Below are 27,771 nucleotides of genomic sequence, written 5' to 3'. Positions count from 1 at the left end.
GATCCCTGCAATTCCTCCTTTTGTCACGTTAGCTTGTACTTCTCCTTATCTAGCCCGACTAGCGACTTTAGGCTGCAAGGTTGTAGTCTCTTCAGTCTTGTGCTGACTCGGTCCTAAAATGTACTCTTCTTGCCAACTGATAGGCATTGCAGCCTTACAGGTGCATGACATACTTGATGTACATCTACTACACTGCTTTAGGCCGTAGAAAGAGGATTCAGGAATCGTCTTGGCTGCGGTCTTCGGTCTTGTCACGTTCTGGGAAGCCCAAACTGATGGTAAACTAAAGCCATTTTTCCTATGCTCAAAAAAAGCCTAGGCCGCGTTCGAATTGTCTTCATCAACTGTTCAAACAAATTTTTAAAAGAGATTAGTTGAAGTGTCCCATTAGAACCGTTTCTATCTGTTCAGTTTTCCAGTGGAATTGTCATGGCGATGATGACGTCCGATCAGATCGACCATCTCCACGGACTACGTGATGTAGCTATTCCAAACTCTTCGGAACTAATCCACCTCTCCCATCGGATGAGGTTGTGGAGTTTCGTTTTTCTGAAGAGGCCAATAAGGCCACCTCTACAGAAAAACGAATCTCCTCGAAAAGTGAAAGAGTGACAATTCGAACGCGCCCCTAGTGTAGGCCATGTGTAGGCCATCCCCATGCATGCTGTGCAGGCGGGTAGATCTGAAGTGTGGCTAGTGTAGGCCATGCCCTTTTTAGTTTTAGGGCGCGTTCGAATTGTCACTCTTTGACTTTTCGAGGAGCTTCGTTTATTGGCCTCTCTTCAGAAAAACGAAGCTCCTCGAAACTCCACAACCTTGGGCGCGTTTGAATTGTCACTCTTTGACTTTTCAAGGAGTTTCGTTTTTCTGAAGAGGTGGCCTTATTGGCCTCTTCAGAAAAACGAAGCTCCTCGAAACTCATCCGATGGGAAGGTGGATTAGTTTCGAAGAGTTTGGAATAGCTACGTCACGTAGTACGTGGAGATGGTCAATCTGATCGGACGTCATCATCGCCATGACAATTCCACTGAAAAACTCTAAAAATAATATAAACCGTTCTAATCGGACACTTCAACTAATCTCTTTTATAAAATTTGTTTGAACAGTTGATGAAGACAATTCAAACGCGCCCTTAGTTTCGAAGAGATTGGAATAGCTACGTCACGTAGTGCGTGGCCGTGGAGATGGTCGATCTGATCGGACGTCATCATCGCCATAACAATTCCACTGAAAAACTCTAAAAATGATAGAAACCGTTCTAATGGGACACTTCAACTACTGTAAAAGCCATATGTATTATAATAACGACGTGCTAACTCTAACGAGGAAAAATCTGTCGTTAAAATAGAAATCGTTATACAGAAATCGATACATATACTGTCCTATTGAGCGTTGAGAATGAGTGAGAATCGTTACCTTTGGTACACGTAAACTACCGGTAGTCAATTTTGGGAAATCGTTATAATTATTTTTATATTATTATATGCGCCTCGTTAGAATAATGGCTTTTAAGTAAGTTCTACAGTAATCTCTTTATAAACTTTGTTTGAACAGTTGATGCAGTCTTGAAGACGAACGTCGAACGCGCCCTGAGACTGCACTGCCACAGACATGATGATTGTGTCCCTGTCTGGCTAGCTCGATGCTTTTCTTTCTGAAACCGTGGAAACCGGAACATGGAAACCAGGTAGAAATGAACGCGGCGGAACATACATATCCTGCACATGCGCACGCCAAAGTGACTTCCTTCTTTCTCAGTTTCTAAATCTGCTCCTTTGCTCAATCATGTTGTTTGCGTTGCACGTGTTCGGAGGGGATCATTCTTACAGTTCTTCCTCATCATAAAAGAGTGTTGAATGGCTTTCCACCTTGAAAGTGAAGACGGGGCAAGAAGAATGTGTGATGATTAGGAAGTGTTATATATGGAGATGTAGTCACCAGCACGACGTAGCCAGTTGTCAGGAGTTTCCCCAGCGACAGGTCGCTCACGTGGACGGGAAAATACGGAATTGCTCGCTCGGCAGTATTCGCTCGACTCGTCATCGGCCAGTCGTGTTCCTGTAGTAGGCTGTACTGGCCAAAGCCGTTGACAGCAGCCGCAGTGGCCCATCCCTAGGCCGTTGACCAGTGCGATTTTCCTCTACTCCGAAATGACATCTCCGAGAGGCGACCTACATTACCGGTTCGATCCTGGTTGAAGTCGCGACTCGTTGGAAACTCTTGTCCAAGCTGTTCGCATATTCTTCTGTCTCGTCTTCCGACTTTGATTCGCTCGCCTACCCTTACTCGTGGTCGCCAAGATGCGACACGGAGTGCTACGCTCGTGCCTGGCACTAGCCGTGGTTGCTAGCGCCGTAGCTCTTCCAGCAATCATTCCGGTAAGTCAGTTAGCTATGGTCATTGACATTGTCAATCTGTAGCACCATTCATCATGTTTATCGTTGTTCAGTGCGAGCGTTCCGAAGTGTTATGGCAGGCGCACTGGTATCTGCTTTGCTTGTAACTAATTATTACTTAGCACTTTGTGGTAGGCGCTATTCAGAAGGTCTGATGACCATCATGGTCGGTGTGTTGCACTAAGGCCAGTAAGGGTATGAATGCAGTCAACGAGGGAAACTAATTTTAAGAACTACTGTATCTGGTATGCACTACTGGTTTTCCCCATTGATATACACCGGGCCCATAGCATGTAACGAACATATTCTCACTCTGCCAACACTGGGGTGAATATTGACGGGACATTAGACAGTATAGTTGGGTGTGTGCACAGCACACCACACCAGGAGCTGCCGCATTTCCACGGTGTGCGACACTGATGCCGTGATTTTAGCCCCTGTGGAGTGCGGATTCTACTTACCCTTCGGACTAGTACATCCTAATTTGCTAATTTGCTACCTTGCCAAAGTTGTACCCTAGTTTATACCTAGTACTCGCGTGAGGTCACTAGCTCACGCCTGCTGCGGCCTGTATCAAACACATCCTTTGGACATAGTAGTCATTGCTGACATTCCCGTCTGATGATCGCTTGTGTGCGTAAAGCAGAGTGTACTGTACCCAGGAACGTGTGCCTGTCTTTGCATTCCGTTAGTGGACCTCAAATTAAGTTTGCCAGTTGGGAGAAGCAATGCTATGGAAAGTAGCCCAGGAACACAGGAGCCTGCTTCAGTAACCAGCATACAGCATATCGTGCTGCTTGGTTTTAAAGCTCTTTGGGTTGGAGTATTTCTCACCCCGAACCGCTAGTGGCAGTGCACTGAAAATTGAAGTCGGCAGCACTGTGTACAAGAATGTGAGCAGTTTGGAACTTGCTCGTTATGCCATACTACTAACATGAACCCCTCCCTACATAACCATGTGCCTCGGTTCGCATGCATGCAGTTATGGCAACATGCAGGTGTCCTATACCGTTGGTTAAACTGAGTATCAATTCTGCAACTGTAAGTGTGTTATTATTTTCATTTTATTTTTACATCGGAAGCTCAACAGTGCAGCTGCACAAATATAAAGAGGCCGTGTTTACCACGACATCCTAGATAGTGGGGGGGGGGGGGGGGGGATCTGTTTGGATAGCCAGTTCATTCATTTGACCATGGCAATTCCCAAGGCACCATGGCACTTACCCGTTTGTAATTTCACCCTAATATTTGAAGTGTCAAACATGTGTTTTCAGTGAAGACTGAAGAAGAGTAATTTCAGTTCTCCGGTGTTTTTTCCTATATTTAAAGCGTGAAATTCTGGAGGCAGTCTGCATGGCTTGCCTCCATTTTGAGCTCCTTGATGACTTCCCACCAAAACCCGGTGCTCCCGGTTAGGATTTCGATGACGCCAGTGTTGTGTACAACTTTGATAGGTTTCCCCGGGTCACCTGACTTGGAGTTTGGCCGTGTAATAGTGCATCAGCATTGCCAGGTCTTGTTATGCCAATGTCATGCAGTGTATTGCTCATGTGACAGTAGATGGTCAACAATATCATTGTCGAATTGTGACAGCTGGAGAGCTTGACCTGTTCCTTCTCTGTCGTAGACGTGCTATCCTGCTGTCAGTCAAAGCGTCCCCGAGCCTGCAAAGAATTTATAGCTATGCGTTGGTGACACGCAGGGCTGGATTTGACGGGGGTGACGCAGACCTCTCAACTCAATCTGCAATGTACAGTCATTGTAGTTTGCGTGCATGTGTGCGCAGGTGTGTGGGTGGCAACCTGCATCTTGCTTTCTTGAACACTGTATTTTCCGGAGTGCAAGCCACACTGGAGTATACGCCGCACCCCCTTTTTTTTTGCCATGAAATGCAGACATGTATCCTATTTATCACTGTTAATTTGATCATCGGAGGATATAAGCCGCACCACCTTTTTTGGGGTAAAATTTGAGTGTTCAAAGTGTGGCTTATACTCCGAAAAATACGGTTATTAACATCTGATCTTTGTGTATCTGGTTATGTGTTTTTTGCATGATCTCTGATCATTGTCAACATGCAGAGTCGCACAGAAAACAATGAAGGTGAGCATGCTATGCTGTAGTCTCAGTCAGTGTTGAATACAACCATATTGTCACAATACGAACTTATAAGTAGCGACTTTGGCGGTAATGATGGACGAAGTTGAGGTTTTGCCGGGTGGAAGGTTCAACGTGCTCCTCAGGTGCTCCGCATGGTAGTCGTGAGCCAGCCAAGTGTCAAGTTCGGCACGAAGCATGATGTGCGTGTATACACTAGGGAAGTTGAGTTTCTTCTCCCTGAAAGACCAGTCGTCATTGCGAGGAGGTGATCATTCTGCACGGGGCACAGGCGTGATACGATGAACTAACAGTTACGTAGAGTGATGAGGTGGAGTAACGTTAGAGACATGTGGCTTCTCGCTGGTGTTGTGGTTTAGGTCAGGTTGCGTAAGTGTGTCGGTATTGTGCAAGTGGCATTGTGTGTGTGCTGGGTACACCGGCTGGACATTCTGTGTGTGCACGTGTGTTTGCACGTGTGTGTGTGTGTGTGTGTGTGTGTGTGTGTGTGTGTGTGTGTGTGTGTGCATGTGTTCTTTGACTCACAGCTTGTGCTGCGAACGAGGTGTACCATGAGTGCGGCACGGCGTGTCCCGCTACGTGCGACAACATGAACTCGGGTCCGCGCATTTGCCCCGCTATGTGTGTGATGGGCTGCTTCTGTACCGAAGGCTTTGTGCGTGCGTCCGGCGAGAATGGAGCTGGATGCGTTCGCAAAGAAACGTGCACAGGTGAGTTGGCATGGCATGGCTGGTGCTATTCAGTGGCATACGTTGATTTTCCTCGGGTAGGGTAGGTGGTCCATTTTCTCCCCGATGTTCTACTTCTACCCAGCTCAGTCATGTGGGCAATGTGCTTGGATACATCCCTTTTGGAGGGGTGCATCTGTCCGTTGTGCCTTATGTCACACATACGCCGGTCAGGTTTCCGGTATTGATTTTGTCCACTGGGTGGCTGAAGTAAGGCTGGGAAGATCCACCGTGATAGACCATGCAGGAGACAGCGATATTATTGATGTCTGCTCTGGAATGACATTGTTTTGAGTGATGACATTCTCCAAAGTCTTTTGTGCTGTGTGCATGTGTGACCTGAAAGCAACTTTGTGTCTGAGCCTATGGGTTAGTCTGGTTGTTGGTGTTGGTTGCTGTTTTGTCATGTACTTCTCGTCTTACTTGATCGAACTTATCAAAAGTGTGTTCTTACTTGCTGGACCGAGTCCATCCTTTCAGCATCAGCCCAATGTTTGGAATAATATGCATCCTCTATGTTCCTGCACACCAGGTCCTGAATCCAGCGCGATACCATGGCTGGTCGGTTAGAAGATACTTCACCGAAACTAGTATTTCATCAGTGTACGAATAATTGGGCTCAGTTCTATCATAAACTACCCTGCTGGTTGATACTGTACTCAACTGGTAGCCCTTATTTTTCTGTTATGGTGGTGCAAATTGAACAAAGTTATTGCTTTTGCTCATGCTGTCTTCGTTTACCCACAGCTCCATTGGCTTCTGAAGAGCAGACCTTTGTTGCCGAGGGTCAAACGCAAACAGAACGATCAGGTAGGAGCGCTTAGTTGGTGGTGAGGCTTGTACCATGGATGGCTCTGGCATTATCCCTGTTGTGTTGGAACTATGTGGCAGCACTACTGTGGGTTGCCGTATCTCCTGGGTCGAAGTCGCGCCGGTGTATGAGCTGCGCCCCTCTTGGTAGGAAACGTCACATGCCAGTTCGTATTTGTACATACGAAAGTGAATGTTCATGTGGTAGCTGGAGGGCGCGTTCCTGACATTTCTTAGGAGAAAAGGTGCGCCTCTGTGTAAAGCACTTATATTTGAGATTTACATAGTGCCAGCTCTCCATATCTGAAGAGAAACGTCCAGTAACGTGGAACTGGACAGATAGCAACAGTGCATGGCTCGATTGAAAGTTGATTCTATGGATGATGGATAAACCTGTTGCCGGGAGGTAAACAATCTGGATAAGTTTTTGAATTGTGTTGGGACCAATTCAGAGTTGGTTTGTGGGTATGCTTGTGTTATGTGTGGCAGACTGTGGCGCCCATGCAACCTACTCTGATTGTGGCTCTGCATGTGAGGCAACATGTGGCAACAGCAACACTGCTGACCAGGTGTGCCCTGACGTGTGTGTGAGCGGATGCTTCTGTGACCCTGGCTACATCCGTGATACGCTTGTCGTCAACTCACCGTGTGTCATGGAACACATGTGTCTGGGTAGGCTTGTGTAGCCAGTTTTTGGCCTTTCCTGAAGCAACCATGCTGCTGTCTGCTGTCTTTCACCTTCTCTCTCTCACTCACTCACACACACACACACACACACACACACACGCACACGCACACACATGCCTGTTTGCCATTCTTGTGGTCACCAGCGAACTCCTAGTGTCTGTCTGTCTGCATGTCTGTCTGTCTACCTGACTGCCTGTCTCCTGCCGTTCCTCCACCCGTCGTGTAACACAGGCTTGTGCTACCTTTAAGTTGGTTTGAGTATTTCGTGACACTCATTGGCCTTTGAATACACACACTCTTGGTCATGCGGTTTGATCTGCCTCAGAACCCCCTGCTGGAGTCCACACTGGCGTTGACACACAGGACTTGGCGGTTGAACCCCCGGCACAAAGTAAGTCTTGGTAACTCAAACTGTCATACCACGTGCAGGCAGTACTTAAGGTGACTATATTTCCTAAGACTGTTTCTGTCTGTATCAAAGGCGGATTATTTTGCGACAAGAAACTCCGGTTATTTAGAAAGCTAGAGCAGTTTTCAGTGGTATGACTGTGATTAAAGTTTGAACACAGACCAGATTAATAATCCTGCTGGAAGTTTGCAAAGTTCAAAGTTCACGATTTGGCATCCCTCGCATAAATCGCAAACAATGGTACATGTCAATCCTGAAACATAGCCCACTTCACGGTTCCTGCAATCTGATGAAGCAGAACGATGTTTGCACGAGGTATCATGGTGTGTAGGTGTTGTTAGGCGTGGATGCAGCCTGCATACTGGGCAGCAATGCCAACCTTTCCGCTTCTGTCTCATGTGAGCTCTGCTACGTGCGGTGGTGGAGTGTATGGAAACGAGAGGAAGAAAGAATGAAAGAGAGAGAGAGAGAGAGAGAGAGAGAGAGAGAGAGAAATAAATAAAAGGAAGTGTACGGCTAGCCAGGACTGGGTATAGAAATGTGTGTATGTGCGTGCGTGTATGCATGTGTTTGTTCGCACATACACGTGTGAGGAACGGAGCTATAGCACCATTAGCTGCCAAGCGGGTACTATGCAGCGGTCACTGTTTTTTTCATTTTTCTTTTAAAGTTTAAAGCACACGATCCTACTGATGATGTGGGGTAACAGTAAAGTGGGCCAGAAGACTAGGACAAACAGACAAAAGGGGTTGGACATGCAAAAGCAAGGTGCAGGTGAGGCAAGTCCAGCTAGTCCAGCTAGTCCGACCAGAGGTCTCGGAGTCAGCACTGGATGCGCGCAACAGGAAGGGGTGGGGGCGGGTTGAGGAGGGGGGGGGGGGGAGGAATGTAGTACTAAAATAACAGCATAAAAGTAGAAAATCACATTAAGGTGTAAGGCGTTTGTACTGTTTTATGGTTCTTAGTTGATCTTAGTTGCCGTCTGTGGCCCACAGCCAGTCCTTGAAAGCAGCAGGCATACTCTTCAACGATAATTCTTGCCGGAAAAGAGCAGGGGGTCTTGTGCAGAGCATTTTCTGGGATTTAGCTGGCTAAAACTTCACCCTCCAGCGCTCTTCCCCCCCCCCCCCCCCCCCCATTCGTTCAGGAGGGACAGTGACGCTTGCAAGGAGGCAGTGTTGTCAGCAGGGGTTCCGGGGCTCAGGAGGCTGTACAGGGTGGTGTCGTCGGCAAAGGATTCTGGTTCCCGGGGCTAAACATTGGTCAAGGTCACTGACATAAAGAAGGAACAAAGTTGGGCCAAGGATGCTTCCTTGTGGCACCCCAGCTTTTTAAAATTGGTTGGGCACAGGAAGTTTGGCCTCGGACTAAGACCTTCAGCTCTCGTCGGCTAGAGAGGTAATGCTGGAGCCAGGTGCGTAGTGTGCCAGTGAGGCCAGCTTGCTCTGCTTTGTGGAGGACTCTGATGTGTGACACTCGGTCGGAAGCTCCGGCAACGCCGACGGCAACCACCTGTACAGCTCCACCGTTGGCGACGATCTGGACCCATTCATTTTGTAGAGCAGTCAGAACATCAGCAGTTCCTCTGTTGCTGCGGAAACCATACTGGCTGTCGAGGAACGTGCGGCTTCAAGTAGTATCTGAGTTGAAGGAGAAGGCAAGTGTGCTGGGTCAAGCGTAAAGCGGTCGGGGCCAGACGTTCGCAGCAGTGACTGTTTCTAAGCCAGTGGCGTGGAGCGTCAATCGGGCGGACACTTTCCCCGTCTTCTGTGGTGTGTATGCTGCACTCATGGACCTTGACAGATTTGGCCACAGCCACAGATCTCTGCTGAGTGAACTCTGTAACACACTCCTCTGTGCAATCAGAGTTCAGATTTCCCACATACACAACTTGGACCTTGACAGGTTTGGCCACAGCCACAGATCTCTGCTGAGTGAACTCTGTTACACACTCCTCTGTGCAATCAGAGTTCAGATTTCCCACATACACAACTGCCTTCCTTGTTTGGTGGTGTTCTTTGGATACTAGTTTCCACGATTCATCAGCGATTGGGTCGAACGATGTTTTTCTGGGGCTTGACTGGGGGGCGCCCAACAGTCTGAAAACTGTCATCTTCGTCGCTCGAGATCTCACGATCACTGTCAGTATCACACACGTGTACGCGTTGGAAAGTGCTACGGTGTTCTCCTGTTGCTGCACCAGTGCATGTGGTGACCTGGCCTTTGCGCGTACGGGTACGGCTACAAGATCCCTTGCGCCTCGTCGTACGCTGGGGCGGTTTAGCCGGAGGAAAGGTAACACGGTTGCCGTTGCTATGGCGGTCTCCATGGCGACAACCTCCTCATTCAGTCCTGTTATCTGTATCACCAGTTCGTCAATCCAGCTTTGGAGACGGTCCTCCCGGTTGGCAGACTCCGACACGAGTGCTGGCAGCATCTTGGCAATTTCAAAGACGGACGATTCTATTTCAGGGACGGAGCTCAAAAGTTTTATTTCCAATGCCGTCAGGAGGCTGTGGGTGGCAGTTTTGGGCAGCATGGCTACCTATGTCTGCCAATTGCTCCTACCTAGACAGTATTTACTACTCACCACTCTTCTCTCCTATCCTGTAACTACAGGGAAACCTGTCTAAGACGCGAGACGACCGCTCAAGGGACTTTCGAAACGTGGTCTTTGTTGCCAGGTGGTCTCCTCATCCAGGGTCATTTGACTGGAAAGAGCATCCCTTGATTCTGGTTCCAGTGGTCTTGTGGGACAGGTGGCCGTCTTATCCGAGTGGTCGCCTTGACAGGTTTCACTGTACCTCCAGACCGGCTGGGCTGAGAAATCGCACGAAAATCTACGGAGCTCGAAAATGTCCAACCGTCCCCTGTGCAGCCTGAGTTGAACCCCGCTTGAGCGTGCCACACGACTGATGTTTGTCAGTGACACTAGCGCACACCTCTGCCAAGCCAGCCCCCCCCCCCCCCCTCCACCGCCATCTTCAAAGGAGCGTCTTTCTGTTTCTTGTCCTTGAGGACTGCGCTGGCTAGTGTAGTTTTTGGCCTATCACGGTGGCCAGCATTTCAGCTCTTACATGGATGGGAAAGGATAGATGGTTCTGGGATAGGGTAGATAGGCACTAGTTATGCACCACTATCAATTTTGTATGTCCCAGCATGTGCCTGATCTCTCAGTATGAATGCTGTGATGTGCTGCTCTGAACTTGTTTCTGTAGACGGCAACCAGGCAAGCTCTGCTGCCTGTGGACTGAACGAGGTCTTCACCGAGTGTGGCACGGCATGTCCGACGGCTTGTGGCGTTGCTGCACCACTGATCTGCACACTGCAGTGCGTGGTCGGCTGCTTCTGCCAGCACGGCTTTGTGCGCGAATCTGCTACCGATGGTGCACGCTGCATTAGCGCTTTGGAATGCCAAGGTAAGGGATCCGGCATTTATCCGCCCTGCTACACTATGGTGGCTTCTCTTGTCCCACGGGACTCTTGTGTGAAGTCCATGCTAGTCCTTTGCTTTGTTGGAATAAGTAGAAATATAATCATTTATGAAGTTGGTTGTTCCAACGAGGAACTTCTAAGTTTATAATCATTTAGTTTGCAGATTACAGTCATGGAGCAGCACCTAGCATGGTAGCCAGCTGCGCACACTTGGTTTACTCTCAGTGGATATCATGTAATTTACCTGAGCTGACTTCATCACCGTGATGTTTATAGTAAGCATTTTCTTTTGCTTCTTGGTGTCATTCCGCCTTAGCTCAACAAGTGGACACTCCAGCACCAGAGATTGCACCGGTTGGAAACTTTGGGCTTGAACTGCCTGCAGAAGGTGAGCATGTATCGTACGTCGTATAATGCTGCTTGCTAGCTTCTTTTGGTACCTTAGAGCCTCGATATCATCATCAGGTGTACCAAAGAGCTTTGATACGAGCAAATTGTATCATCGTCATCATGCATTATATTACATGACACATGCCTTCTAGCTTGCTCCTTCCGCCAGTATAATTTAAAAAGTGTTACACAGCACAGGAGAGAGAGAGAGAGAGAGAGAGAGAGAGAGAGAGAGAGATAGAGAGATAGGGAGAGAGAGAGAGAGAGAGAGAGAGAGAGAGAGAGAGAGAGAGAGAGAGAGAGAGAGAGAGAGAGAGAGAGGAAGGGAGGGAAAGGGGGGGGGGGGAGCTGTGCTGCAACTCCGAGTTTCACGTAGTCACGATCATCAGGCAACTAAAAAGTGTTGTCATCTACTTTGAGTACTTCACTGGAACGTAAACCATGTGTGCATGTTTCCGTGTTTTCCTTGACAGCGAATACCGGGGTGGACACACCTCAGTGCAGTCAGAATAAAGTCTACCAGGAGTGTGGCACAGCATGTCCAGCAACGTGCGGTGTTTCAGCTCCGATGATGTGCACCATGCAGTGTGTTATGGGATGTTTCTGTCAGTCAGGATTTGTACTTGAATCCAGTGCTAACGGTGCCCAGTGTATCAGCCATGCTGAATGTGAAGGTGAGAGCAATCGAGTGTCCATGAGGGAAACATTTCACATGTCAGATTTCTGATGCTTGTTTTTTTTTAAGACAAGAAACTGCATACATTGAACATGTTTGCGTTATTTGCATGGGGTGTTTGTTCACAGATAACTGAACCCTGTGTGCCTACTTGTGTGAAGATATTACGCCCTTTGTCTTCTTCTTGACAAAATAATGTGCTTGTTCCTGTCTTTTCGAATCAGCACGGCAAGCGACACCGCCAGCAGTTCATCTTGAGGATCACATCGACTTGGATCTTTTTGACTGTAAGTGTTGTTGTAGGCAAGCACATGCATGCAATGAAAATGCAACACTGTCTGTACAATTGGTGAGGTAACACAAAGGTTAAAATGCCAACAACACATGTATTTTATAATCAGCAAGGAAAGCTTTCGCATTTATGACTCAGGGTCATAAATGCTAAGGCTTTGCTTCTTGATTTGCTGCCAGAGCGACGTGTTCATATAAACTTTTGGTGGTCTTCTAATCCAAGGACCAGTCAGTGCCGGCGCCACTGGTACAGCCGGTGCGGCCATGGCCGCACCAGACTTTACCAATTCCAGCTTTCATGTGATGTCTCGTCTATGATGAGTATCCTTAATTATGTGAAAGCACCAGCAAGCTATCCTTGCGAGAGTCTCTTCCTCCTAAACTGTCGTTCTTGTCCAGTGAGGACTACTGTGCTAGCTGTATATTCGTTGCTAGCGGAATGATCTGAAACAATCAGATATGATGCAGCACTGATGCATCCTCCCATGACCCTGAAATTAGGCATTGGGGAATGACCGGGGCTGTAACCGACCCGGGGCCGTGCCACCATTTATGAGCTGGCTCCGGGCCTGGCATTTTTGCAAACCACATTTATTGGGCATGAACGGGGAGGGAGGGAATGATCGAGACCCTATTCAATCAAAGCAATTCTGGCAACGCGCGCATGTGTGTGTGTATCCATGTAAATAATAAATATGCCGTAAAAGTCCGTAAATAAGTACCTGACCGAAAGAAATACACCCTTCATTCTTTTGGCTCTGTCTGTTGAAGTCAAGTCAAGCCCGATAAACATACTGCCCGAAATAAGTACCGGTACGGTGCGCACATGCAGCACGTAGCATGTACATCGACATGAAAATGACTTCTCCACTACACACAAGTCAGGTCCGAAAGTTAGTTCGTGCCCGAAGTCAGTACCCGCCCGAAAGTTAGTACGGGTGTTGCCACTAAATTCGAAAGTAAATACGTACTTATTTACGGACTTTTACGGTAGTATATATATATGGGTGTGTTTGTGCATGCGTGTGAGTACGTTTGTGCAAGGGTGTGTGTGCACTAAAGCGTGAAAAGTGAAACATCCTTGTCCCTGAATCTGATTCTCATTCTACGCCAGATTTTGAATCTGCCAAGTTGTCGCTCATCCTTCTCTGCCTTTGTACAATCTTTCTATGCAGCAAGCACACACGTGGACACGCCTCAATGCAGTCAGAATAAAGTCTACCAGGAGTGTGGCACAGCATGTCCAGCAACATGCGGTGTTTCAGCTCCGATGATGTGCACCATGCAGTGTGTTATGGGATGTTTCTGTCAGTCAGGATTTGTACTTGAATTCAGTGCTGACGGTGCCCAGTGTATCAGCCATGCTGAATGTGAAGGTGAGAGTGGTGGTTGTAGTAGATGCTGTAGTGAAAATTCCCGATACTAGTGCAACCACAGTGCAGTTCTGTGTGAAAAGAATTATCATAAATATATGGTTGTATTGATTGACAGACGAGTCGTTGGATTAAAAAAAAAGGTTTTCGAGGAGTGACTTTGTAGGGGTTAAAAGTACTACAGTGCTGCTCAATGAAATCTGGTCGCATCGCTCAAGTTGCACCCCGCACCAGTACACCATTCCAGTGTCCGCAGGTCTAGGGCTTGCATTCACTTGCTTGATCGGATTTCATTGAGCAATACTTTAGTTGTGGAGTGTGCCTATAATTTTTTTCTTCTATCAACAATAACCGTTCCACTGTGCTGTGTTGTGCTGGTGTCTTTGTCCTGCTGTGTAGCCCGTCAATCTGCAACTCAACCGCCTGCCCCAGAGACCGGTAAGGATTCAATGTAGCACATCTTGCTAATTGTACCAGAGACCTTCATAGGAATGTGATCATCTTTCTTGTGTAGGAATTTGATCAGAACTGTATCAGGATTTCCTCTGTGCTTCTTTACGTGATGCACTAGTGTGCTCATATAATGTATACATTTGTATTTATGGGTGTGATTTTCGTCATCAGCTGTGGCGACCGAAGCAGTATGTCCATCCGGCGAGGTGTACAATGAATGTGGCACAGCATGCCCGTCAACTTGCACGCAACCCGGTCCCAGGCCGTGTGCCAAGATCTGCTCTCGTGGCTGCTTCTGCCCCGAGGGTTTCGTAAGGCAATCGAGTGAGAACGGCGCACCGTGTGTGCAATCCCATGACTGCCCAGGTAACGTATTGTTCATTGATCAATGTTTTAGTGTTCCAGCTTTCTACGCTTTTCATGGGGTAGATTTGCTGCTATTTCCTGGGCAGTCATGGTCGTGCAACAGCTGATTTAACAAGCAGCACTGATGTGTGTGTCTAACATTGTGATCTGCTCCAGCTTGTGTTGTTTTGCTCATAATCATTATGATGAGAAAAGGTTGTGAGCGACAAAGGTCGGCCCAGATTCAATCATTGCAGTTGAAAAAATATTTCAACATTTTGGTCATGAAATAATCGTAATGTGTGAACTATCTCCTTGCAGTGCTGCTCATTTTAACCCAGTCCCACCCGTACCCACTACATTCCTTATGATGGTTATTTCATGACAGAAACATTTTTTTCCTGAAATGAACTAGTAAACTGCAGTGAGTGTTGGCCAGTATTGATCCCAACCATTTTCTACTTATGGAGCAGAGTGAAGCGTCCTGCAGGATTCTAAATCGATACGATGGTTCGAAATTTTTTCTTCGAGTCGCTAGGTAAGCAATTTCCTTTGTTTGTTGCTGTTTGCTTCCTTGACAGCAAATACCCAGGTGGACACGCCTCAGTGCAGTCAGAATGAAGTCTACCAGGAGTGTGGCACGGCATGTCCAGCAACATGCGGTGTTTCAGGCCCTAGGATGTGCACCATGCAGTGTGTTATGGGATGTTTCTGTCAGTCAGGATTTGTCCTTGAATCCAGTGCTAACGGTGCCCAGTGTATCAGCCATGCGGAATGTGAAGGTAAGAGCGGTTGCTGCCATAGTTAAACGCTTCTTCACTTTCATGTGCATGGATGCTAGGCAAAAATCCGATGGTGAAATTACCAATATTCATACAACGAAGGTGCAGTTCTGTATGGACTGAATTCCCACGTGTATCGATTGGCATGTTATTCTTGGACTAGGCTTCATTGCGATCAGTTGGGCCAGTCATTCTGAGTTCGCTGACGAGACCAAACCAGGTTGAAGCAGCTAGCTGTCCGGGGGTTTAGTCACAGTGACTCTTGGATTAAAATGGTCCTGGAGGAATATCTGTTTTTATCGGGTTTAGCCCCGGTTTTGGATTGTGCCAAGTAATCTTTTTTTCTTCTATCAACAATCACCGTTCCACTGTGCTGGTGTCTATATCCTGCTGTGCAGCCCGTCAATCTGCAACTCAACCGCCTGCCCCAGAGACTGGTAAGGGATTCAGTGTAGCACGTATTGAATTGTACAAGACAACTTCACCGGAAACCGATCAGAACTTCATCAGGATTTCTGCAGTGCTTCTTTCAGTGATTCACTAGTGTGCTCATGTAGGTATACTTTTATTTATGGATGTATTTCTTGTCATCAGCTGTGGCAACCGAAGCAGTATGTCCATCCGGGGAGGTGTATAATGAATGTGGCACAGCATGCCCGTCAACTTGCACACAACCCGGTCCCAGGCCGTGCGTCAAGATCTGCTCTCGTGGCTGCTTCTGCCCCGAGGGTTTCGTAAGGCAATCGAGTGAGAACGGTGCACCGTGTGTGCAATCCCATGACTGCCCAGGTAACGTAATGTTCATTAGTCAATGTTTCAGTGTTCCAGCTTTCTACGCTTTTCATGGGATAGAATTGCTGCTATTTCCTGGGCTGTAGTGGTCATGCAACAGCTGATTTAACAAGCAGCACTGATGTGTGTGTCTACTGCAAAGTGGAAGACTGTTGCCAGGGATTAATGTTTGCCGTTTTCGCTTCCATGCAAATTTAGATTGCTGCGAGCTGCCGAGTCTCTGCACTGATTGTGGATAATACATTATCCGACTGAATAGATAGAATCACGAATGTTTCTCACCGCAAGCCAGTGTAGCTCTGGAAACTGAAAAATTTGCATCCAAAGAAAGTTTCTGGCTCAATAGTTTCTGTGTGATCTGCCCCATGGTGTATATCTTGTTCATAATTCATAATTATGTTTGTTAGTTACAACATTGTTGTATTGTATTGTTCTCTGCTTGTGTTGGAGCAGTACTTCACGAGGAATGTCCAGTTGGAGAGGTGTACCAAGCGTGTGGCACGGCATGCCCGTCATCATGCGCACATCCTGGTCCGAGACCGTGCTCCAGGATCTGCTCGCGTGGCTGCTTTTGTCCTGTGGGCTCTGTGAGGCAATCGGAGGAGAATGGCGCCCCGTGTGTGCAAGCATCGAGCTGTCCCGGTAGGTCAATGATGATGGTTCAGTGGATATTGTTATCGTGTGCGTGTCTGCGCAGAACTATAGTGCTGCTTAAAGGAATCAAACTGTCTAAGTGAAGTTTGCGCCCCTGTGCCAGTACAGATCCCATTGTTCACAGGTCTGGGGCTGCACAGCGCCTGGCATGGGTATTGACTCGTTTGATCGGATTTCATTGAGCAGCACGGTCGTAGAAAGGTTTCCAACACGTGTAGGAGTCCAGGATGATATGTACTATTGGCATTTCAATCTCCCGGTCCTGGTAACTTATTCATGCTGCAAGCTCAAAGTCTGAATTTTCCAGTTTGTATTGCCTTGCGTTGTTTTCACAGCTGCAGTGGACTGATCATTTGTCTCTCGTGTTTCCCATTCCTCTTGTACCAACACGTTCATCGATACTGCCAGATACCGATACATCTAGACTAACATTGGATTGCCCACATTGACTAAACAGTGTGGAGTAAGAATATGAGTGAGAGTGTAATCGTGTGCCTGCCTCTGTTTTGGGTCATGTTTTTAAATGTTCTGGTTTAGTTCCTACAACCTCACCGCCCTCAACTGTTGGCCCCAATGCCGATGTTTTCATCGACCACGACCTCATCTTCTCAGTAACAAGTAAGTCTAGCATTGTGCATTCATGTACCAGCCCCTGTTAGCTAGTTCCGTGCTGCAAAAACTGCTGCCCGGTGTCGCATCTACCACCTCACTAGGCAACATGCAGTGTTTTCGGCTATCACCTGCAGAGTCTTCCAGAAGGTAGTTTTGACTGGTGGCCCCCGGGTATTCAGGTCCACCCCCACCGTGAGCAATCTCTTGTTTGTACTTCAAGTAGGGCCGGCCATGAATTCTATACACTGAGGGGTTCGAGAGTGTAGTATGCGACCAGGCTAGTATTCCTGCTTCCCGCAGGGGAGGGGAGCTCCTCCTGATTCTGGTATCCATGCTTCATTTGTATAATATCGCACCACTCTAAGCACTCTTCCATGCTGCATTGTGATGTTATCATCATGTGGTCATGATGTCATGGCAATGTGATGTCACTATGGTGATGATGATTATGTCGATTTTCAATCCCTTTGGTTGTGCTGCACGCAGGGGCTTGCTCGGATCCTCTGGAGGTATTTCAGACGTGCGGTTCAGCCTGCCCAGCCACATGCAATGACACCGTTCCCGCCGTCTGCTCCATGCAGTGCGTGCAGGGGTGCTTCTGCGCGCCAGGCTTTGTTCGCTCCGAGGCCGGTGGCCGCTGTGTGCCGCAAGTCACTTGTGGTGAGTACGAGTAGAACTCCGTTAGTGCATGCCACTTAAGGACAGACATTCCAGTTAGGGAAATGACTGTTCAGTCACAAATGCTGTGATTCAAGTTGTAGTGAGTTCTACAGTCAGCACACCCTTCGATGCATGATGTGTCCAACACTACAAACACATGACGCTTTTTAGCCGATTTAGAACTGCTTTGTTGCTTTTCTAATACCTCAGTGAGATCGGGTCGGCCAGTAACTCTGAGATCTGCTGATGAGACCTTATGAGGTGGAAAGAGCTATCTGTCCAGAGATTGAGTATGTACCTGCAGTGTATCTACATGTAGTGAATGTAATTGAGAGGTTTGCGCTGTGCAGTAGCACTTGTGCTTAGCCTAAATTCACCCGGAGACCACCCTGCTGGTAGGGACGTCGCCCAAGTTGCAAACTTGCTCCCATCGCTTCGATTTTGGTCTCGTTCGATTCTCCAGGGCGTAGCATAGGCAATCTGCAAGTATTATTCAAATCCGCCCAGCCATTCTTGAGTTATAGTGATTTTGAAGTGCACCTAATTTGGACTTTCGCAGGGAACAGAAGTCAATGGGAGTGACGGGAGAATCGGGAAAATTTTAAGACGACTGCACAGTCAGTGCATGCAGTGCAGTGTACAGTGCACACGCCTCGTCACTCGAACTGCGCGTACGATAGTGCATACTTGGTATGCGCAGGAGAGATTCACCTGGTTTCAGTGTTGCCGACAGAGGGTCGAGAAGGAAGCCCCAGACATCCCGTGCCCCAACTACCGCTGTCACAGAGTGTTCCGTCGTCCTGGTGACCTCAAGCGGCATGCGCCGCACTGCAGATTTCGGATTTAGAGCCTCAGCGTGAGGAAGCCATCGCTATCATTGCTACGGGCGTTCAAGGTTCAAGGTTTAAAGTGTGCGCGCATGTGTATGCACGTGTGTGCATGTGCACATGTGTTGATGTCTGTGCCCATACATGTGCGTGCATGTGAGTACATGTACATGTGCATGTGTGTGTGTGTGCGTGTGTGTGCGTGTGTGTGTGTGTGTGTGTGTGTGTGTGTGTGTGTGTGTGTGTTTGTCATTGTTCTGGTTCAGCCAATAAGAAGGCAACCGTGGATGGTTCAGGTGAGTAAACACAAGCTCCAGTTTGTCAGGGAATACTGCTTTGACGTGTGTCACTCTAGTCTCTAGTTCAGCTTCACTGCAGTGCATTGCATTGGGTACATATGTACATGAGGGTTGTTCAGCACCAAGGGGAGTTGTGAAATGTGTACACATGACTTCCAAACTTCGAGGTTGAATTACATAATTTCAGGTGTTTTCTGATGATTGCTAATAGTGCGTGAAACTCGAGAGTAAAAATACTTTTTTCGTCCTCTTCTTGTTTTAATTTCAGGTGCCATAGTCTTGTGCTGTCTCCCTAGATGCTTAGACTACCAGGTTTAGGCTTCGTAGATAAGAGGTCAGACCAATCCTCCACGTGCAGTTGCAACAGGCTAGGCTTCAATAAAAAAAGTTTAATACAGAAAATTTCCTGGGAATGTGTTGCTATGACTGACCTGCTTAGTTCTCGTACCCATGTTTTTGTGCACGCTTTCGTGAGAAATCACACCTTGAATATTTTATGACTGACTGTGTTCTAGATTGCATGACCTGCAACAATGAAATGTACGAGCCTCTTTGCGGCAATGACGGCATGTCCTATCCGAACCTGTGTGCCCTGCGTCGCGAGGAGTGCCTGAAGAACAAGGCCGTTCAGGTCAGCTACAAGCGCCAGTGCAGAAGTCCAGGTAGGCGAGCGTCCTCCACTTGTGCTTGCAACTTACCGTTTGCTGCTGCTATGTCCATCTCAGTATGTTTTTGCAAAGTGTTTTGAGCATTCCCATCTCACTTTCATCCTGAGATTTGGATGCATGGCACGTGCTTTACCAGCTTATACTGGCGTGCCATTCCAATCCTGGTTATTTACTTTCGACTGTAAAACAAGTAATGTGTTAGTGGTCTCTTGCAAACTGTGTCAAGCAGGACATTTGTATTGCCTGTGCTGTGTTCTACACTCAGGGTGTAATCTTGGAGATCGTGCTGTCTTCAACTCAATGCTTGTCCGGTACATTCAGAAGAAGATGGAGGCTTCCCCTCCCAGACCAGAGCCTATTGCTGCCGCCGGACAATCCGGCTCAGCTGAGCCGGAACCGAATATTTCCCGTGTCCCGTTCAAGAAGGCCATCTACTGGATGTTCGATGAGCTGGACGTTAACCCTAGAGACAGGAGGCTGGGCAAGAGAGAGGCCAGGGCATTCCTGACGGTACGTGAGCTGTGCGGGCTACTATTGTGCATTCGCCAAATCTGGGTCCATTGGTTTTTCACAGTCTCACTTTTTTCTTTATCAAGATCGTGAAGTCGATGACCTATATAGGTCAGAAACAAGGTCAGAAATATGATAGCCGTTGTTTTAAGCCTAAGATGAAGTGAATGCTGTGAAAATTGATCAAGATATGTGTAAGAATGTATTTTTTTCAGACACAGATATTTGACTGATCACGTACAATATGCATTGACACAATACGTATGATATTTTTTGCAACACATCGTTCCGCTGCTGTTCCTCCGCTGGAAATCACCCGCACTCGTGCTTTGACACGTGAATACAGCCTCTCCAAGCTGCTCGATCCTGGGCCATCATGGAGAGTTCGTCAAGATGGTGCACATACATATAGTTTTAGTGTATCAGGGACCCCGATTTGGCGAATGCCCTGTAGTTACATGGGTTCACAGACAGGCAAAGATGTGCTTCCCAGTAATTGTATGCGGCCTACATCATTACGGGCACCTGTGCGGAGCAAGCTCTGCTCTGCCACATGCGTGCAGCCCCAGTAGCACACCACACAGTTTGTGTGCATGTATTTGGACTTCGCGCCCTGTGGAAGAACCCGGAACAAGTTGTTAGTTGTCACTTCAAGTTCCACACCAAACGGAGATCATCAGACAACGGTAACTGGAGACTGATGGGCAACTGAAATACCTGCACTGAAGGTGGGAGATCCCTGGCCAGCTATCGTTTACACTTACAAGTGCCTGCCTTTGTGTACTTGAACCTCCGATGTATTAGTAGTTTCAAAGTGAACCGGTTCCCATTGTGGGCTAGCATGCAGCTCATGATGTGCTGCGTTGTGGAGTACAGTTGAGATAATAGAGAGGTTAAGATGCACGCTATTTCTGACGTGACATGCATTTTCACGTCAAATTTGTCGTAAAACTCCTGATTGTGACGCGAGCTGCAGGTCACTCGCGTTGTTTTTCGACGCACGAGCCAAATAACGAGAGCTGAACTTTCGCGTTGCGTCAGAAATCACATGCATCTTAACCTCTCTAATAATCAACAACTCTGCTGGTTGTGTTATATGCTGTCCGGTGTGCCCTGTCAGGAGCTGAAGTCCCAGATCGGTCTGAAGGGCTGTGCCAGTACCATGTGGGCGTCGTGCGACTACAACCGAGATCACCACGTCTCGCTCAGCGAATGGTGTTACTGCACCGGTCTGGACTCAGGTAAAACACTTAACACTCCCTGCACTTATGCTATGCATTCCCCTCCACCAGGACTGCGGGGCAGTATGTTGTAGAAGCCGTCCCAATCACCGTATTTTCCCGGTTATACGGCAACCTTTTATGACTCCAAAGCCGAAATGGGCTAGTCAACTTGCAACCGGGGTTTAACTGCTATTGATGATATTGATATTGAACCTGTAAATCGAAGTCCCAAGTATTGGGATCGACTTATAACTTCTTACTGGAATCGACTTCTAACCGGTGAAATATGGTACTCAATCTGAATTCTCACACTGATAGTCTCTGTGCTGCGAAAATATCAGGCATGGCCCGTGCGTGCTCCCGGGCGAAACGCTAAAACCACTGAAGGTGAACAAGCCAGTCCAATGTTGTAGGAATACAAACAAATGAAGTTGCTGAGTGAGTAAATGGACAGTTTCAAGGCTGACCACCTCTGTTTCACTCTGTCCTGGTGTCTCTCATCCGTATGCAGTCTGTACACCGGAGAAGCGCACCATGTTCAACGAAAAAATTCTAGATCACATCAAAGACCTGAAGGCAGAGAAGGAGCAAGCCGAGGGGAGCCAACCTGAGCCAGAGCGCAATCCTAATGTACCCACAGCTGAGCCACGGCTCGACTCGCCAGCCAAGGAACTTGTGTACTGGATGTTTGACGAGCTAGATGTGGCGCCATACGATCGCCATCTCAGCCAGAAGGAGACCTGGCGATTTGTGGAGGGCCTCGAGACCAACGTGACGCAGAGAGCCTGTGGTAGTTCCCTCTTGGAACACTGTGATTGCAATAATGATCAGAGAATTGGACTGAATGAGTGGTGCTGGTGTCTGGGGCTGGACAATAGTAAGTAGCTGCTGGAAGTAGAATTGGGGTGTGTCTTTGATCCTCGCATTACATAAACTCTGTTTAACAGTACAGAACCACTAAGCATTATGGTTGCCACCTGTCTCTTTTTGTCTTTTGTCTTGCTCTTCATCCTGCCTCTTCACTTTCCCTTCCCTCCCTCCCCCTCCCTCTCTCCCGCCCTCTCTCCCGCCCTCTCTCCTAGCCTCCAAGACTCTCTGTCCTTTCCTTCCCCCTCCCATTTCTGTCCCTCTCTTCCTTCTTCTCTCCCTCGCTTCTTCCCTCCCTCCTCTCCCTCCTCTCTCCCTCCCTCCCTCCCTCCCTCTCTCCCTACCTCCCTCTCCCCTCCCTCTCTCCCCATCCCTCTCTCCCTCCCTCCCTCTCCCCCTCCTCCTCTCCTCTCCCCTCCCCTCCCCTCCCTCTTTCCTTCTCCCTTCCTCTCTCCTTCTCCTTCTCCCTCTCCCTCTCTTCCTTCCTTTCTCTCCCTCTTTTCCTCGCCCTCCCTCTCTCTCCCTGCCTACCTCTCTTTCCTGCACCCACATTCTTTAGTTTTTCTGTCTCTTTGTATTTTACTACCATAAGTTTGGTCAAGAATGTATATATGAAGGTTTCCGAGCAATTAGAATCATACGGAGTGTACAGTACGTACACACGGCTTATTTGCAGCTGCTGATTTTCACCCTGCTGTGTGTGCGTACTTTCATGGCTTTGTAGCTAAGTATCTCTCTCTCTTCTGTTGCTTGTGCTCACCACCGCAGCTTGTCCTGCCGATCGTCGACAGTACTTTCAGCAGAGAATGCTCGAGTTCATGAACAAGAAGAAAGCTCTCGCCGTGCCGGAGCCCGAGACGGAACCATCCGACGACTCCTCTCACGAACCGTACGATCCGAGAGCCGAGCCCAGGCTCAACACGCCCGCCAAGCAGACGATCTACTGGATGTTTGACGAGCTGGACGTGGCGCCGAGAGACCGCAAGCTCAGCGACCGTGAGCTCACTGGCTTCCTAGCCGAGGCGAAGTGCACGGTCAGTCCCCGAGCGTGTGCAGAGTCGCTGCAATCATACTGTGACTACAACGAGGACGGCTTCGTATCTCTGCACGAGTGGTGTTGGTGCAGTGGGCTGGATAATGGTAGGTTGAAACCTGACTATGCGTTGTGTGAGCTAGAGAACGGTGTATATGGGCTCTCACTTTTCTTTCAGCTTCGAAAATAGCTTCTGATTTGGTTAGCGACTATCCACAGGCGTTGGTTATTCGATGTGAGTGCAACTATGTATACACAATGTGGACAAGATGGAACAGGTTATTATTTTGTTATAACTTCAAGTTGCGTGTCAAAGGACAATCATTGGACAGTAGTATCTGTGTATGTATGTGTTTCCTGTGTGTTTCTTGATCCTTGAGGGTGATGACGTTCCCATGGATGCGGAAAACTCAGTCCGAGTCTCACAGGAGCTGTGATGTGTTTTTTCAATTCTTCCTGTGTTTCCTGTGCATGTCTGCTATGATTGCTGATTTTGCCATTCGGAGCAACAATGTTATGCTGCCTGCTTGTGTCAGATTTCCGTCCCTTCTGTTCATTCCCTCCTCTATGTGTGCCTATGTTGCATACAGAATGCACTCCTGAAAATAAAAACTACTTCAATGCTAACTTGTTGAAGCGGGCAGCTGAGTGGCACGCTCATCTTCACCCAATGATCAAGAACAGCGGTAGAGCAGGTGGTTTTGCCGTCATGGTACCCCACCGTCTGAGCGACCAAGACCTGCTGTTCTGGTTGTTCCGACGGCTGGACACTTCTCCAGTCGATGGCCACCTCACCGCGGCAGAGACTCACGTGTTTGTCGCCAATGTCAGCCGAAACGTGGGACCACGTGCGTGCGCCCTGGGCATGATTGGAGCTATGGACACCAACGACGACGGACGTATCAACTGGGTTGAGTGGTTCCGTGGTCTGGGCATTCGAATGCCTCCGATCGGACCACCGCAGGAGACTGTGGAAGATGTGCCATCAGCCGGAGGTGAGTTGTTTATAGACTATGCTCGCTGTAGCAGTTTGACTCTGAATTGCGGTGTGGGTACTGACAATTTCTTGTGCAGCCAAACCATCACAACTACTGTCCACTTTTGGATACTTTCGCTAACTACCACGCTACATGCTGTACTACATGCATACCCATCAGCAAAATAAACACACTTATGCAACATTGAAGCTGCTCGAAGGGCAGTGAAGTGGACTGCGTGAGCTGTAGGATGTGTGGTTTTTTCTCATCCCCATTCACATCCCCAACCTCTGGTTCAGTAAGCTCACCAATGGCCTGGACGACCGATTTCAACACAGGTATATTTCTGTACTGTTTAGACGCCGGTGACGATTCCAACGGCACATGTGTGTACTGGCGTGGATATTGCTGTTCCACGAAGTGGTTCTGCTCAACCAGGGACGGCCAGAAAGCCTGGCAGATGCAGAACCCACCAATATCGTGCCCTATACCTATTGGGGGCAAGTGCCAGGATGCTCCCAAGCCAGGCACGGGAATATGCCAGTACTGGCCTCTCTCGGGACAGTGCGGTTTTGAAATGCCAGAGATGAATGGTAATTCTATGCGTGTGTCCTGGGGTTTGTAACCACTGCGTCCATCCCCTTTGCCTCTTGTTATGTGTGCCGCACAAGGTGATAATGACACCGGCGGCTGTGTGTCCTGGCTGGGCTACTGCTGCTCCACACACTGGTACTGCGGCACACCCGGCGAGCAAAGAGTATGGATACAGTCGCACCCGCCACCACCATGCCCGCCACCACCGCCTCCGGGCTGTGACCCCGCACCTCGACCCGGCACCGGGATTTGCCAGTACTGGCCCCTGGCCGGCCAGTGTGGTTTTGCAATGCCAGAGATTGCTGGTAATTCTATGCGTGTGTCCTGGGGTTTGTAACCACTGCATCCATCCTCTTTGCCTCTTGTTGTGTGTGCCGCACAAGGTGATAATGACACCGGCGGCTGTGTGTCCTGGCTGGGCTACTGCTGCTCCAGGGACTGGTACTGTGGCACACCCGGAGAGCAAAGAGTATGGATACAGTCACACCCGCCACCGCCATGTCCACCACCACCGCCTCCGGCGGTCTGCCACCTCCCACCTCGACCCGGCACCGGGATTTGCCAGTACTGGCCCCTGGCCGGCCAGTGTGGTTTTGCAATGCCAGAGATTGCTGGTAATTACACACTATTGGGCAAGACTCGGCGATCCATACGAGCATGCCCCCCGACTATCCCGAATTATCCTAAAATACAGTGAAACCTGCATAAGAAGGACGCTGATTTGACAAGCTGCTATTTTAGAAGAACTAGTGTTCATAACTCTTTTAGATAAAGAAAGCACTATGTGTTGACAGTGTACAAATATGGATAAGAAGAACTCCCGTTTTGTGAACATTTACTATCGGTCCCTAGGTGTTCATCCTAAAGAGGTTTGACTGTAGTCTGGTGTTGGACGTGAAACTCACTTCTGTATCTCAGTATCCATCAAAAATGGTCTTCAGATCATTTCAGATCGATATCACCTAACTCAAGGTGTGGGCTGGCTGTTTGATGGTTTTTGTTCCGACTTTGAAGGGTTTCTAGCACACGCGGGGCACTCGTAGTGGTCAAGCATATCTTGTGAGGATGATGATGATTCTATATTGTCATGTACTGAGCAAAAATCAGTTCCAAAAAAATAGAGCTATTTAAATATGTTCACAAAGTCACGATACCCAAACAAAATGATTTAATACCAAATGGGATACTAGTGATAGGGAGACTCGACTTGCAATAGGCAGAAAACGATGTGACGGTTTTGGCAAGCATCCTAGCTGCATGCCATGCTATCAAGATCAGGGCCAGGGCATTCCCAAAACACGAAATTTCAGAAGATGAATGCCGTTTGCTAGGAGTTGATAATGTAAGATTGTTTGTGATATACATATCTACATACATCTAGGACATTGTAGTTTTCCACTGTCTTTTGACCCTTCACAGAAGAATCCACGTGCAATGATGAATCAAGAACCGTATACCAGACCCACCTTCTGGAATACATGACAGCAAGACGCACTGAAGCTGGCCATACTGAACCTCTTCCAGAAAGTGATGAACCCAGAGATCCCACAGCTGAACCACGTCTCAAGACACCAGCCAAACAAACCATCTACTGGATGTTTGATGAGCTGGATGTAGCTCCAATGGACAGGAAGCTAAGCCGTGCTGAAGTTGGAGTATTCATGAACGATACAGTGCGCAATGTTCATCCTCGTGCCTGTGCAGAAAGTCAGTGGAACTATTGTGATTACAATGATGATGGTTCTATCAGTTTGTCGGAATGGTGCTGGTGTACTGGTCTCGATCCAAGTAAGTTTTCAGAGATTTGTTCATTGCCTTTGATTTGCATTTGGCATGTTTCTGGTGTTGCAACTGGTTATACGTTGACACTGACTGACATATCTCTTCTAATATTCTCCATTCTTGTGCCAATTTTTGTTTTCAGCTTGCCCAGCTGACAAGCGTCAGTTCTTCCAACACAAGATGCTTCAGTTCATCAAGAAGAAGAGATCGCAAGCAAATGTAACTCCTGAACCAGAGACAACATCAGATAGTAGTGAGCGTGATCCAGCAGTTGAACCCCGTCTGAATACACCAGCCAAAGTAGCCATCTACTGGCAGTTTGATGAACTAGATGTATCTCCTATGGACAGACAACTGAGTGAGAATGAGATATCATCATTCATGAGTGAAGTTGTTCGTGAAGTGGATCCTCGTGCATGTGCAGAGACACTGCAGGAGCACTGTGATTATAACAAGGATGGAATGATTTCTCTGTCAGAATGGTGCTGGTGCTCTGGACTTGACAATGGTAAGATTGATCCAGCAGGAAATGTGGCTGAGCGTTTTCTTCATTGTGTGGTTTGACGTGTTGTGGTTGCGTCACATTTCCTTTCAAGTGTGTCCATCGGAAGACATCATGCATGTAATGCTGCCATATGAACTTTCATTCAAAATTATTGACATTCCTTCTAATTTCTTTGTGACAGCTTTTTTTCTGCAGAAAACTGCAAACTAAGCATGCGTGTTTTTGTAGCAAAATATGTGGTTTGCATTTGCTGCCATCATTTCTTAGATATGACAGTGTATTTGTAACACTGGCATGAGTGCTTGCCTTCTCTGCCATCTAATATGCTATTCTTCTGTATTTTTACCTTCTTATCTGCAGAATGCAGCCCAGAAAAGGAGAGACACTTCCAAGCCAACCTCCTTCAGTTCATGTCTTTAAAGCGTCAAGAATCAGGTCATGTTGAGCCATCGCCAGAATCAGAAAGTAATCCAGACCCCACAGCTGAACCACGTCTCAAGACACCAGCCAAGATCACAATCTACTGGATGTTTGATGAGCTGGATGTAGCTCCAATGAACAGGAAGCTAAGTCGTGCCGAAGCAGGTTCATTCTTTTCTGAAGTAGATCGTGAAGTTGGTCCGCGTGCTTGTGCCCAGGATCACTGGAGTCGGTGTGATTACAACAATGATGGATCCATTAGTCTATCAGAGTGGTGCTGGTGTACTGGACTAGATCCAAGTAAGTCTTCGTTCGAATTTTGTTTTCAGAGTAATGGCATTGTTCTCCAATACAGTCGACCTGCTCTTATAACGATATTTCCGTCAGACCAAGAAATATTGTTGTAAGGGTAATATTGTTATAGGGGTAACTGGTTCATTTTATTTCATACACAT

At 47.9% G+C, this 27,771-nt stretch overlaps 1 protein-coding gene across 9 annotated transcripts in view; it reads left to right on the top strand.

The window, feature by feature from the left end:
- Positions 1 to 2,121: 2,121 nt before the first annotated feature.
- Positions 2,122 to 27,771, top strand: part of LOC135817249 (uncharacterized) — a 61,916-nt gene continuing 36,266 nt past the window's right edge. The window contains exons 1-30 of one of the 9 annotated variants that reach the window (XM_065330386.1): positions 2,122 to 2,378; positions 4,478 to 4,499; positions 5,042 to 5,224; positions 5,990 to 6,052; positions 6,542 to 6,724; positions 7,065 to 7,130; positions 10,367 to 10,567; positions 10,900 to 10,971; positions 11,447 to 11,647; positions 11,874 to 11,936; positions 13,116 to 13,316; positions 13,713 to 13,751; positions 13,938 to 14,132; positions 14,693 to 14,893; positions 15,292 to 15,330; positions 15,488 to 15,682; positions 16,139 to 16,327; positions 16,877 to 16,957; positions 17,438 to 17,611; positions 18,705 to 18,734; positions 19,253 to 19,399; positions 19,671 to 19,915; positions 21,036 to 21,156; positions 21,650 to 22,015; positions 22,774 to 23,145; positions 23,629 to 24,033; positions 24,375 to 24,608; positions 26,029 to 26,397; positions 26,534 to 26,899; positions 27,257 to 27,616. In XM_065330386.1, the coding sequence (XP_065186458.1) occupies positions 2,301 to 2,378; positions 4,478 to 4,499; positions 5,042 to 5,224; positions 5,990 to 6,052; positions 6,542 to 6,724; positions 7,065 to 7,130; positions 10,367 to 10,567; positions 10,900 to 10,971; positions 11,447 to 11,647; positions 11,874 to 11,936; positions 13,116 to 13,316; positions 13,713 to 13,751; positions 13,938 to 14,132; positions 14,693 to 14,893; positions 15,292 to 15,330; positions 15,488 to 15,682; positions 16,139 to 16,327; positions 16,877 to 16,957; positions 17,438 to 17,611; positions 18,705 to 18,734; positions 19,253 to 19,399; positions 19,671 to 19,915; positions 21,036 to 21,156; positions 21,650 to 22,015; positions 22,774 to 23,145; positions 23,629 to 24,033; positions 24,375 to 24,608; positions 26,029 to 26,397; positions 26,534 to 26,899; positions 27,257 to 27,616 (5,461 nt within the window). In that variant the 5' untranslated portion in view covers positions 2,122 to 2,300. Of the gene's footprint in view, positions 2,379 to 4,477; positions 4,500 to 5,041; positions 5,225 to 5,989; positions 6,053 to 6,541; positions 6,725 to 7,064; positions 7,131 to 10,366; positions 10,568 to 10,899; positions 10,972 to 11,446; positions 11,648 to 11,873; positions 11,937 to 13,115; positions 13,317 to 13,712; positions 13,752 to 13,937; positions 14,133 to 14,692; positions 14,894 to 15,291; positions 15,331 to 15,487; positions 15,683 to 16,138; positions 16,328 to 16,876; positions 16,958 to 17,437; positions 17,612 to 18,704; positions 18,735 to 19,252; positions 19,400 to 19,670; positions 19,916 to 21,035; positions 21,157 to 21,649; positions 22,016 to 22,773; positions 23,146 to 23,628; positions 24,034 to 24,374; positions 24,609 to 24,686; positions 24,915 to 26,028; positions 26,398 to 26,533; positions 26,900 to 27,256; positions 27,617 to 27,771 lie in introns of all 9 variants that reach the window. The other 8 variants (XM_065330385.1, XM_065330379.1, XM_065330378.1 and 5 more) reach the window with 8 other exon arrangements.

This window comes from Sycon ciliatum, chromosome 5 (assembly GCF_964019385.1).
Source record: "Sycon ciliatum chromosome 5, ocSycCili1.1, whole genome shotgun sequence".
Taxonomy (NCBI): Eukaryota; Metazoa; Porifera; class Calcarea; order Leucosolenida; family Sycettidae; genus Sycon; species Sycon ciliatum.
The sequence above is the reverse complement of the archived record's forward strand: the minus strand, read 5'-3'. Positions and strand labels throughout refer to the sequence as shown.